This window comes from Topomyia yanbarensis, chromosome 2, assembly GCF_030247195.1.
Source record: "Topomyia yanbarensis strain Yona2022 chromosome 2, ASM3024719v1, whole genome shotgun sequence".
In the NCBI taxonomy this organism is placed as follows: domain Eukaryota; kingdom Metazoa; phylum Arthropoda; class Insecta; order Diptera; family Culicidae; genus Topomyia; species Topomyia yanbarensis.
In genome coordinates this window covers 165,783,448-165,796,583 of record NC_080671.1, presented here as the reverse complement: position 1 = coordinate 165,796,583, position 13,136 = coordinate 165,783,448, and the positions used below count along the sequence as shown (strand labels likewise).

Here is a 13,136-nt window from a genome sequence, read left to right as displayed (position 1 = left end):
TTCTGATTTTTTTTAAATTTAATCAATATTATAATTAAATGTTATTTCTTCTAATGAAAAGTAATATTGATGAAGAAAATATGTTTCCTACCTCTGAAAAATATCCAGATGGTAAATTTCTTGTCACTTCACTCACATTTGTTCTTCCAGTTTCAATTTATACTAAAATGAAATTCAGAGATTGAAATTTCGATAGAAAACACGATGGTGGGCAAAAATCACTGGATTAAAGAGTGTAGTTGTTGGTAGTCGAGGTTATCCACTGATAAGTCCAATTTCTAGATAAACATTTTCCATATCTAAAACAACCAACCTAACCTCAACAATACAAAAATAATTCCGGATCTCAAAAATTCGTTATAAATATTGAGTTCAACTGAATGTTTTGGTGTCAAACGAAAGAACGAGTGGTTTGTTATCACCTGTAAGCAAGCTTTTTGTGAAACTATGTGATATTTATTTTAAAACAATTAAAATAGAACAACCACCCTATACCATCAATGCAAGAAAATGTTTTTATCATCATTTGACTAGTACCAAAAACGAAATCCAGTTGGCGCATCGAGCGAAAAAGTTTCACGTTTGAGAGCCAATAGCAACAGGATTCACAAGCTCTACAGTAGAGCTTCATATACCCATATACGGCATGTTTTAATGCTTGATACTCGTAGTGTTTCTAAGCATTTGCAAAGCTTGTATAAAGCTTATAGACATTTGCAAAGCTTGTATAGAGCATATAAGCATCGAAAAGCTGTTATATAGTGAATATAATGCTTGCTTTAGTCTTTGTGGTTTCTTGGGTAGTTTGTTGAAAAACGTATTTTTATATTTGCTCATGTCAGATACATGGTTACGCAGGGGAAGGAGGGGTGTGTGACGTAGGAGCTGTGTTGTGGCTGGCTTGTATAATGTCCTTCCGCCAAATATTTCAATATCCAGGGCCGGCGAAATACGTGGGTAGTATGGGTAGCACTACCCACTCGAAAATAACTGAGAGGGGAATTACCCACTCGAAAGTTTCGAACAAACCAAAACCTGAGATTAATCACCTATGTATCTCGCACAGAAAATGCATGCTCCTAAAAATTCTTGATGCACAACAATTTCATTTTTTTTTATTCAGATACATAAATTTCTTTACAATTTACATTTCTTGAAAATATGGGATAATAATTAGGATTTATTTTGAAATTTGGATTTTTTATATTAATACTAAGGAGAATACATCTACATCTTAAAACAAAGAAAGCACTCTAAAAAAATATATTGCTATTTATTTAGACTAAAGGATGTTGTTGGAAATATTTTTAAAGATTAGATATACAATTTATTTTTTGACAAGAACTATTATCAATTATTGATTAATAATTGAAATAAGGAGAAATACTCTTAGGCTTTTTATAGGAAGGTAAAAGGTATATACAAGAGGGAGTGATTCCAACACCAGAGTAGCAGTGACGGTATCGGGAAAAGTGAAGAAAGGTGGACAAAAATGACAGGGAAAAGAAAACATTAAATTTGCAGCTTTTTGGCAAACGGAAGATCACTATCAGGGTATCATGAGCCGGATCACCGACTGGCCTCCTTGGATTCGCTGGGAACTCTTTTGGGACCAGATTTCCAGGTAGCTGTTAGTATATCAACCAAAAGGGTAGAGATAACTATATTTAAATATCAATCGTTCTTCAAAATATGTATATGTGAGAGATATGGTGAGATCTAGGATAGCCAGCAAACCTCTCGCTGAAATGAGACCGAAGAAATTCGTTTAGCGCCGATCTGGCGCTAGCGCACTAGACGCACGACCACACAACATGTTTAATGTCGCTATAACCGTCACCATAAGTGCAGAGACCGTTCTCCACGACCCCAATACATCGTAGACGCTCATTTAATGTATTATGACTGGACATTACCCGAGATATCACCCGAATAAAGTCACGATGGTCAAGGCGTCTTGAACCAAGGCTTTTTGGTTCCTTTGGAATTCCTACACACTTCTATTGTTCCACGAAATTTGCTAATTTCCGAGCGTCCTCTTACAAGAAATATTTAAAAACTCGATGAAGCTAAGCGATCTTTCATAAATAACATCTTCTAATGCCTATGAGTACGCATTCTCATTACCCGGAATGGAGCAATGTGAAAGAACACAAAATATGGTAATCTGGCATGACTGTTCAGATAAAGAACTCAGGGACTCTCATGTCCCTAGAAAATACAAGGAGTCGTGGTTATGCTCCATCGAACGAAGAGTCTGCTTGGAACTGTAACGATATGGACACGGTCGTTGATAGGTAAATAAAAAACCATCAGTTTTGTGGGAATTTTTGCAGCACAGCCTCTTTTATGATCACCCTCACCACTAGTCATAATAATTAGCATAGAAACGATGCATAGCTGTCATCATCTGATACACGTCACTGTGATATGCGCACTACAATGCTTTGCTTTCAGATAAATTTGTGTATTGAAAGAACAATCATTACGTTTATATACAGCATTATCATTTCAATGCGAAGCGTCTACTGTTTGAACGTCTAGATGCAATGCTGTTGTCGCCGAAAAAGGATTCTTGGTTCCGTTTATTCTGATCGAAGGTTGAATCGAATACACAATGTAGGGCCTAGTCACCAGACAAAACATGGTTTCTCTCGTTAATCTGTCGACGAACCGAGGCCAATAACCGCGTTTTTAGCTTTCATTCATTTGCGTTTCTAACGGCCTTTTCGATCTTTTCGCCTACAATTCTGAGCACTCTCTGGTCACCACGAAGTGGGAGACCGTCCACTGTTGTTCGTGCCGAGTACTCGTTTCGTCTGATCTTTAATCGCAGTAGCAAGAATCAAGCCAGTCTAAACCTTGTACGCATAGGATGAATTTATTGTTTTGATTGGATTGTTTCGGATATAGTGGACGCGTAGCTCTTTCAATCAATGCACACACTAATTGAGGTTCAACGATAAATCTAACGCATTTAGCCGCGGTGATGGAGTAGTAATTCGTGTCATTTCCATCGTGTTCACACACATACATATATACTTTTACATTAAGCGTCCTACCTTTCTCCAATAGAGCCACTGTAACCTCTGTCGCTTCTCGTTTGTATGGGGGAAGGAAAGAGATATCAGTTTTCTTAATATATAGTCTTCGGCTTAAGCCAAACATGAACCGCCATGTTAGAAAAACGCGAAAACAACCAAGTTGAAAGCCAACAGAAAATTTGTCTTTCACACGATTCAAATGCAAGCATTCGCACTGGTTCGGCACGGCACTTCGTATAATTCGTATAATTCGATCTTCCTCTTGCTAAACCGTCTGCACGTTTCAGTCCATATGTTGCTCGTTCGATCAGCAAGCAACGTGAGGTATGAAACAGACATGCGGGACTACTATATATAAGCCCCATGATTTTACTGGATGCTCCATTATTGATGGCTCTGCCTGAAATAGCTGGCTTATGGATGGAAATATTATCTTTTTCTTGAACTGTTCGATTCTTCCGATTTTTCAATAGAGTTCTTTCATAGTACAGAAAATAAATTATTAACGATATTCAAGATGATGTTTTCAAATAGGCTGGTGAATAAATGATTGAAATCCATCCATCAATTGTGAAGTAATAACCGAGCTAACCATACATAGTTCCGCTACGGACTTTCACGGCGAGAGAAGTTCTCCCGAAACCGAGTCAATCAGCTAGTTGCCGAGGTAAGTTCGGCGATTTCGGATGGAGCGTGGGATCCCGACGACCCATACTCGGAGGTCTGTCGCAGCCTACTCACCTAATCCTCGGCGGTGAATCTATCCCAATTCTGCGGAGTTTTCCGGCGGTGATTGCTCTTCCGAAACTGTTGCTTGCTGTTCATCACGCCATTTCCGTTGTAAGGCGATCATGATCAGCATCACCACTCTGTAGACCGCGTCCTATGTGTTTACGTCGCTTGTCATTCCGTAGGTGACATCCGGGTTGATGTCCGGTCCTCCCGTTTCGAGCAGCAGCACGTTGCTTCGAACCTGGGACATTCGAAGACCACATGCTCCGGTGTCTTCTAGACGTTCTCACATACCGTGCACAATGATGACGTTGCGTGCTCGAACCGATGAAGATAATTCCAGAAGCCGTGGCCCGATAGGAGAGGTGTCAGGTGGAAGTTCACCTCTCCGTGCTTTCTATTGACGCCACGTCAACAGTTTTGGAATTAGCTGGTAGGTCTCCCTTCCTTTTTCCATTTTGTCTTATTCCTGTTGCCACGTCGTCATTGAATCGTTTCTCACCATCTTTCGTAAGTTTCTGGTGTTCCTTCGATTGTAGCACTCGATATCCTCCACCGGGTGATGCAAATGGCGATCATTCAGGTGATAACGTACACTGCCTACGACGATATTGTTCTGTACGCGTTCGCGACTGGCACGGCCGTCAGTCGGAGCGTCCTGTTCAGTTTTTCGCGGTTCCGCTTGGTTTACAGCACTGCACCCCAGGTAAGAACCTAATATCGCAGTATCGACGACGAAACACTAAATAGCAGACGTCTCGTGCTGCTTCTCGGGGCGCTGACGTCTGGCATGACCCTCGTTATTGCGCTCGTTGCCATTGCCAACTTTTCGCAGGCGTTGTTGACGTGGTTGATGAAGCTCAACCGGTCGTCGATTATCACTCTCAATTGCTTCAGTGCACGTGCCCTCCGACGTCGATCTGCATCTTCTGGACCGCTTTGCAGTTGCTGACCAACAACGCATCCGTCTTGCGGTGAGCTATCTCCCATTCATACAGTTCTCGATCGTGTCTACTGTCTCCGTCACCGTACCTTCACTACATCCAGTGTCTCACCCATCACGGTTGGTGACACGTCGTCCGCGAAACCAACGATTTCCTGGGCAGCCGCGGTGTCAAGACCCAATCGTACATACCGTTCCAAAAAGTTGGACCGTCAATGGAGCCCTAAGCCATGGTTATTCTATTCAGCGCTGCGGCGATGGCTTCCCAGCTGGCGCTGTTGAACGGATTCTTCAAATCTATCGTAACTACAACGCAATATCGATTTCCTCTTAGCTTCTGTTTAGATGCTTTCTCAGTACTCACGAGCATTGTCCGATTTTTTTCCAATGTCGATACTTCTTTGCGGAATCCTAACTGCATCTGGGACAGTCCGCGGTCACCCTCCGTGCATTTCGTCAGCCTGTTAAGGATAATTGTTTCCAGGAGTTCTCCAAGTGTGTCCCTTGCTTTGGCAGCAACATAGTTTCTGTACCTACTACATTTCGGGGAAACTGTCTTCAGCTAGGCACTTCTGCAGCACCACCCTGAACATGTCCGGATATGCGACGAGCGCAAATTTCAGCGCCACGTTTTGTATTCCATCCGGACGGGGGTTTTCTTTGATTTTAGTCGCATCGACGCTTTTTTGAGCTCGTCGTTAGTCACTTGCCACTCGTCTGTGTTTGCTCCTTCTTCTTAGCCGTACGGTGTCGGTGCCCAGGTAGTTGTATCGCGCTTCGGGAAGAAACCCTAAACGATGATCTTTAGGTTACCAAGGCACATTTCAGCTGGCGTCGACGGGCCGTCATCTTCGTCTTCACGACTCGGTGCGTGTCCCCCAGAAATTGGCATACACTTCTCAGCACAGCTCCTTATGGCAGTTGAAACCATGGCTTGCTAATCTTGATCTCCCGTTTTAAAGCGGCCCTAACTTCCAGAAATGTCGCCTTGCGCTCACTCTTCGATCTTGCTCTCCGAACCAGCCTTCTGGATCCGAAACATGCAGCGTACCGAGCGACTCATTTACCCAGTAAGCTGGACGCCAGTTTACTGCATGGCAATAGTTTTCGCGGCCTTGTAACAAGCCGTCACAATCCTTCTTGTTAGGTCAGCCGCATCAACTTTCTTGATGCCGCTGTTTTGCCGAAATTCCTCAAGAAAGAGGTTTTCGTTGAATGCTTTCGTCTTCCACTTTTGCTAGCCGGTCGTTGTTCTCCGTGCAGTAGCAAGGTTCCGTTGGCCAATGCGAAATTGTCTGAGATAGCCGCTATGGGGATGCGTCTCGCACACTCTCCAGTCCATGTTCGCCGTCAGTGAAGGACTACAGAATGTGGCGGAATTTCTCTCGGCACCGATGTCCGTTTCGATAACCAATTAGCTCCCAGTTTTGTCACGATACCAGGAACCATTTAGCTCCTCGTTTCGCCGTGATCTACTCGTTGTAGTCCTCGGCGGTAGACCTAGCCTCCACAACGAGCCGACCGGTAGGTGCCGAGGCCTGTCGCCAATTTTCACTGCAAATAAATATTCTCAGAAGATATCTTTTGCAAATGAAACATAGAGAAGTATTTAGTATTTAAAGTACTAGGCACATTTTGTTCAACATATTCATATTTTTACAATTTCATTAAAATTTTCCGGGGAGGTGGTTGTCCCTGAACTCCCCCCCCCCCTTCCCCACGCTGCTACGCTACTAGCTTAGTAGCTACTAGTTACGACAGTCCATTTTTACGCCTTAGTAAATATTTTAATCGAGATTTGGTGTTATCTCGAAAAAAATTTGTTTTGGCTAAAAACGACTTTCTGGGACATTTGAGTTTGAGCCCTTTCGTTATGCAATTACTCTCAAAATCGACATCTATTTTTTTAGCTAAAGGGGCGGCGAAACACTTTACGCCCGAGTGGGTAGAAAGTATAGGGTGAGCGGTCCATTAGTAAGGATTGTTTCCCTTTTCGCAATGCAAACCCTTACATTACATTCACATTAAATCACGTTCGTTTATGCAAATGGAATTGTGGTACATCGATGTTTTCAAATGTGTGTACTGCGAGATACACGCGTTGCGCATCTAAATTTTTTGAAATGGTTCAAAATTTCGAGTGGGTAATTACCCACTCGGTTATTTTCGAGTAGGTAGTACTACCCATACTACCCACGCTTTCCGCCGGCCCTGGCTAAGATAGGTTTACCGGCATATTAACCGGGTTGTAGCTAGAGGGGTTCGATTGCTGGTTACGTCCGCTTCGCCACCCGCCCACTCAAGGTAAGCTAGGGGTGCCGTTGAGGTTCTAACAAAAATTTGATTAATTAATATAATTGACATGCTTGAAAAAACGCATTCAAATCTGTTTGTTGGAAGTCAGTTCGGTGTTATAAAACTAGCCCAAAGAAGGTCATTCCAGCATTACGGAAGGGCTGTCATCTATAAAAAGATACCAACCTGTTAATCGGTTTCAAGTGTGCTTGCGGTTTATTTATAATCATATCTGCTTTGTTTCTAGTTCTCAACCAGGTTGAATTTTAGTTAATTCATTTTACTCGCTTGTTCACAGTTTCTTTGAATCGTCACGACCTGTTCTAATTAAAAAACCATTGAATATTTACATTTTTTTTACAAAAGTCAAATTACATCATAACAAAAATAAACATTTTTACACAGGCAAGAAGGGGTTGAATTTGAAAAAACAAAAAAGGTTTTTGCTTATTTGTATTGGTTAGGGGACTCTGTTGTTTTTTTTATTCCAACCATGCAGTTGAAACACGTTGTCGAAGCGCAATTAGGTGAGCTACTAACTCTACCGTGCGCCCTTTTCAACTTTATGGTTTAGTTTGCCCATTTTTCGGTGAGAAAGCATTGTTCTTATAATTTATACGAGTTTTCTTTGATTTGTTAGAAACCCACGTAAAACAATAGCACGAATACCAGTGTTCACTTCTGTGAGGATAAATAAAAGATTTAAAAATTAACACATTAAAAATGATTAGGAAGACATTCTGACCGCTATCTTTCTTCCACTAGACATCCATGTGAACTATGTATACGTTTTTTTTGTCAATTTTGAGATTGTTTCCCTACATCGTGCCCCAAATATGGCTCCAAGAATTGGTCTCGTACTTACTTACCATTCAACCATCAACTATGCATCTTTTTCCGTAATAGTGGCTCTACAGTAATAGTGATACAATGTCCTTTTCGCTAGTGTGAATGCTCTTCACGATATTCGAATTGACGTCAGATTTCTGTACAGCGACCGCGTACACACGAACGAATGCTAACTTCTACATAGTCACAAAACTAGGCTTGCCATTCCATTGGTTCTGTTGTGCCCCCCTGGGAATAATAGTAACCATGTTCCGAGCAAGCCCGTACACTTTTTGTCCTAACAAATAAAATTACATGAAACCTGGGAAGAAATCCATCGCTCATCATTTGGTGCGCCTTAGAATTCCTCGTCCCACCCGGAAAGATCGTCCGGTGGCGGACCATCTGGATCAGCCGGGTAGTCATCGAAGTTGGCGGTATCAACGACGCTCTGCACTTTCGGGAGAATCGGTGGCGGGAGGGTACGATTTCGCAGTCCGTCCCAGTAGAAGCCGTCGAACCATCTAGCGAAAGAAAAAAAAAGTTCTTTAGAATCGGGTGGGCTGTATGAAATCAGATTATTGGTATTTTACTTGTGCTTCTGGATTTCGCTGATTCCACCCCGTTGATATCCTAACCGCTCCGTCGGGTTGTCCCGGCATAGTTTCTTGATCAGGGCGGTCGCGTTACGAGTGATGTTGCGTGGAAACTCGATGGCATCGATACCCTTCAGGATAATGTTGTACGTGCGCATGGGATCGGCTCCGGTGAAGGGAGGGGTTCCTGTAAGTGGTCGATAGGTTAGCATGGTTAATATTTGATGTGATAGTAAACTTTCTCCTTAATGAGCAAGCATAGATCATTCCTGTATCCTTTCCACCTCGACAAAATGCCTACGTAAATTTTCCCTATTTGTTTGCCTAGTTATTATACAAAAGGGTGTCTTTGCTTTTCTAACCAGGGACGCCTGTAAAACTTGACCGTAAGCATGATGTACACTTTGAACATTGATTGGTATTTTTTCAATAATTTTTCTTTGTTTAAAAATAGTACAGAAATTATTCTAAAACAAATAATCCAAGCCGACAACTCTATTACAACGAGAACCGGTACAGGTCTCCCGATACCCCCGCACCCAACGGGCCACCGGGAAGAACTCTCAGCCGGGAAACATATACTCACCAACAGCAACGAGTACGACGAGACCTTAGCCCGGTTCCCGGTTGCTCCTGGCACTCGGTACTTTTTACCAATTGTTACGCCCATTCCCCCGTGCCCACCCTGGATGGGAACATTCCGCCTTGTAGCGATGCTCCCCCGACGGCTGCTAGTGCAGGAGGTCCGGGCACTTCCCGGGTAAGTACTAGTGCTCAACCCGATCGAAATCCATCCACCGGCAAATTTTCGCCCACAGATTCAACTACCAGAAAGCTTTACAGTTCAGAAGCTCCCAGCAAACAGACCACCATCCAGTAATCGTATCCTCACTGAAGACTTCCAACGACTGCCAAATGTCACTGGCGGCAACACAAGCTGCTTCCTGCTTCCACGTACTGGCCCCGCCCGTGGAAGTCCATCCCCGCTGCGACGCTCGTCGTACGGTACACTCAGACAGGAACTTAGCAGACTGGACCCGCCATGAGGAGACTGTCAACGATCGAATAAATCGGGACGAATCATACACGCTAGAGGAACTTACCAATATATTCAACCGGTCCGCTGTTACCTGGAGCCTCAGAGATCGAACTGCGCTGTGGGCACATCTATGGACGATAGACACTGAAGTCAGCGGGCTGATGGCTTCAGAAAGGCCAGAAACGAGACCAGAAAAGCGGCAAAGAACACCAGGTGGGCCAGGTTTCTGGAAGGTATCTCTTCAAATTCCTTGACATAAGAGCTCTGATGGAGAGTTTACGCCTTAAGCGGAAAGCTGTGACACACTGGCTATGCCATTGCTGTTAACGGGTGCACGACGATCGATCCTGCAACCATAGGTAACGAGCTAGGCAGGCACTTCGCTTCCCCGTCTGCAGACGCCGCCCTCTCTTCCGCGTTTATGTGAACCAAGCAAAGGGTCGAGAACAGCTCCGGGCGTTTTGAATCTGATTCAGGACAAGTATACAACCAGCCTTACACAGGAAGTGAACATTGTGCGGTATTAGAATCGGCATACGATAGGTCTGTCGCATTGAATGTCGTTGGCTATCTTCCACTATGGCATTGTCCACCGGTAGCCTTTGTAACTCCTATCCCAAAAACATGCCAGGGGAATATAACGCCGGAGGATTTCTCCCCCCCCCCCAACAGTCTGCTCCCTTGCTTCGCTAAGACGATGCAGCGAATGGGCAACAGACTGGACCTACTGAAGGAGCGTACACTTTTGGATCAACGACAGTTCGCGTTTCGACGCGGCTACCTCGCCAGCTTCGGAGAGGCACGACAATCTATAACCGACGGCTTGCATCGCTATACTCTACGTGGCGAAGGCAAATAATACCGTGTGGCATCACGGTGTACTGCAACAACTGGCTAACTGGGGGACCACCGGAAACTTGGACGACTTTCTGTCCAACCATACCTCATGCGTGGGAATCGGAGGCACTCAATCCGAAGCCTTTCCGGAGGACCACGGGGTTCTCTAGGGATCGGTCCTCAACGTCACAGTATTCCTGGTGGTCAAGTTTATCAGCTTGCGTGCGGGAATCAATATTTTCGTCTACGCCGATGACTTCGTGCTGGTAGCGATTGGAAGGATCCTTTGACGAACCCGTCGTAAGCTTCAAGCCGCCTTGAACCGACGGGCGGTATCAGTCGGCTTCAACATGTCACCCTCTAAGAGCGTGATTACGCACTGCCGCAGCCAAACCATATTGCAACAGGGAGGCCGATCCTGCTGGACGGAGTGGTCATTCCCTACCGTACAGAACCGAAGATCCTGAGGACAACCGTGCACCGTCGCTTCACTTTCGGGCTACATTTTCGACTGCAGGAGCCGGTTGCGACTAATTAAAACAATAAGCGCCCGGCACAAGCGCTGTAATCGTCGCACTGCACTGAGCATTAGCCAGAAACTAGTCCAGAGCAAGATATTCTACGGGGTAGAGCTGATGTCCTCCAATACGGGAGGTTTCATCAATATTTTAAGCACTCTATAACACGGGACACTTCGCGCTGTTTCTAATCTGCTTCCCAGCACACCTTCTGAAGCGACCTGCGTCGAGGCCGGGATTCGCCCCCTTCGTTGGGCGGCTGCACTCACAATTTCCAGATGAGCATTGGATCTCTTGGAGCGTACAGCTGGAGAGGATTGCTTTCTGCTACAGACAGTCAACGAGATCTACCGGTAATACACAGTCGACGAACTGCCATCGATCGCGTGTTTTCACCGAGTTCGCAACCGGGTCTGACACAACCGTGAACTCAGCCTGGATACATGTTTGTCTACAGATCTGAGAGCCGGCTCAGCCTGTAGGGAAGCCTGAGCCAAGTACAACTAGGTATAGGAATCACGCGCAGATATTCACTGACGACTCCAAGATCGAAGATGAGGTTGGAATAGGAGTAGGCGGAATAAGGGTAGGGCTATCCCTCTCTCGGTGTTCTCTACCGAGGCACTGGCTATCGCGTTTGCTACGGCTCAGAAACTCTTTTTTGCGTTGGTTTGCCGTGGAAGCGTTGGCAATCGGTAGAGATGTATCCTCTATATCTTCCGCGCAAGGTTGTCCGTGGTGCACTATCTGATTACAGTACTTGCACGCTGGAGTTTGCTCCTCATGGGTGCATAACGTAGTTTGATTAATAGTAGCTTCGCGGGTTTTGAGTTTTATAGTCAAGTGGAAGGGGATAAATCTTTCGATCCGCATCCTCATCACAAGTACACCGTTAGGTGTACCCGGGAAGAAATTTCTCCACGTATCAAGTGAAATGGATTCTACTTCTCCGCATTGCGACATGTATTCTGCAATTCGATCAGGAGGTGTACGTGGTGATAGATCAAGTAGCTTCACATCTACATAGTCTTTTTCTATATACACAGGAATCTTAATTTCAACTTTATCATTTTCAGCCACCTGCTTCAAGTTGTCCTGCAAAACGAAACGTTCAGCTTGGACTAACGTGTTGAATTATATGAGTACTGCATTGCGAAGATGATGATACTGCAGATATATAACCTCCTTGAGCCAAAGCTGCATCTTCACCTTCGGCAGATATTCCATTTCACGAAAACTCAATCGATCGCTGTGTTGGGTCGGAGCAGAGTTTTTTCGTCAACTTTACTTAAATATAAATTGTTTCCTTTGTTATCGAGACAATGCACACTAGATCGAGAGGTTGCTAGGGTTGTTCACTTGGTTCGATTGTACGTCTGGCTTGGGCAGAAGAAGAAAGTAGACTGAATACATTATTTTTGTTATTTATAGTAGTCGTACATTTTACGGAATCAAATACAATTTACGTGCACATATTTCCGATCAGATAGAGCCTGACATTCCGGTTATGTTACAGATATTACACCCACCCATATTTTTTATTCATCTTTATTATTGTACAATTTATCCCCGAGTTCACGTTAACCCTCCGGCTGTCGCGTTTTTATCTACACATAGGTAACCGCTTGCAGTTTTATGATTTTCATAGAATTTCACAATGTTTCATTTTTACAAAACGTTCAGTCCAAAAATTAAACCTAGGATCCCTAATAAGCAGCAATTGAATATGAACCTTCTACAATTTGTTTCCCAATATCCCATCGAGTCCCATCAAAGTAAAAATGATCCAAACACAAGGACTTACCAGTTAACAACTCAAACATAAGCACTCCTAGTGACCAGTAGTCAGCACTGATGTCATGGCCCCGGTTGAGGATCACTTCCGGTGCTACGTATTCTGGCGTTCCGCAGAACGTCCAAGTTTTCCGTCCTAGATGAAAAATCAAAATTAATAGAATAATACGACAACTTTTAGGCATCCAGCAAGCGTACCTGACTGAAGCTTTTTAGCGAACCCAAAGTCCACCAGTTTTACGTATCCCGAAACGTCCAGCAGGAGATTCTCCGGCTTCAGATCCCGATAGATGATGTTGCGCGAGTGCAGATAATCGAAAGCTTCCACCACGCAAGCCGTATAGAATCGGGTAGTGGAATCGTCAAAGTGTCCACGATCTCGTAGAATCGTCCACAGTTCCCCTCCGAGGCAGCTTTCCATTAGCATGTACAAATATTTGCGATCTTTGAAGGTTTTGTACAATTTCACGATAAAGTCGCTGTTTGCCTGTGAAAATAGAGACGTGATTA

The 13,136-nt window shown here is 44.2% G+C and overlaps 1 protein-coding gene across 7 annotated transcripts in view; it reads right to left on the bottom strand.

The window, feature by feature from the left end:
* Positions 1-7,203: 7,203 nt before the first annotated feature.
* The window catches only part of LOC131682018 (cGMP-dependent protein kinase, isozyme 2 forms cD4/T1/T3A/T3B), a 589,291-nt gene continuing 583,358 nt past the window's right edge, over positions 7,204-13,136 (bottom strand). For all 7 annotated transcript variants that reach the window (XM_058963167.1, XM_058963165.1, XM_058963166.1 and 4 more), the window contains 4 exons: positions 12,825-13,113; positions 12,637-12,762; positions 8,436-8,625; positions 7,204-8,366 (listed from right to left, as the gene is read on the bottom strand). In XM_058963167.1, the coding sequence (XP_058819150.1) occupies positions 8,201-8,366; positions 8,436-8,625; positions 12,637-12,762; positions 12,825-13,113 (771 nt within the window). In that variant the 3' untranslated portion in view covers positions 7,204-8,200. The remainder of the gene's footprint in view (positions 8,367-8,435; positions 8,626-12,636; positions 12,763-12,824; positions 13,114-13,136) is intronic.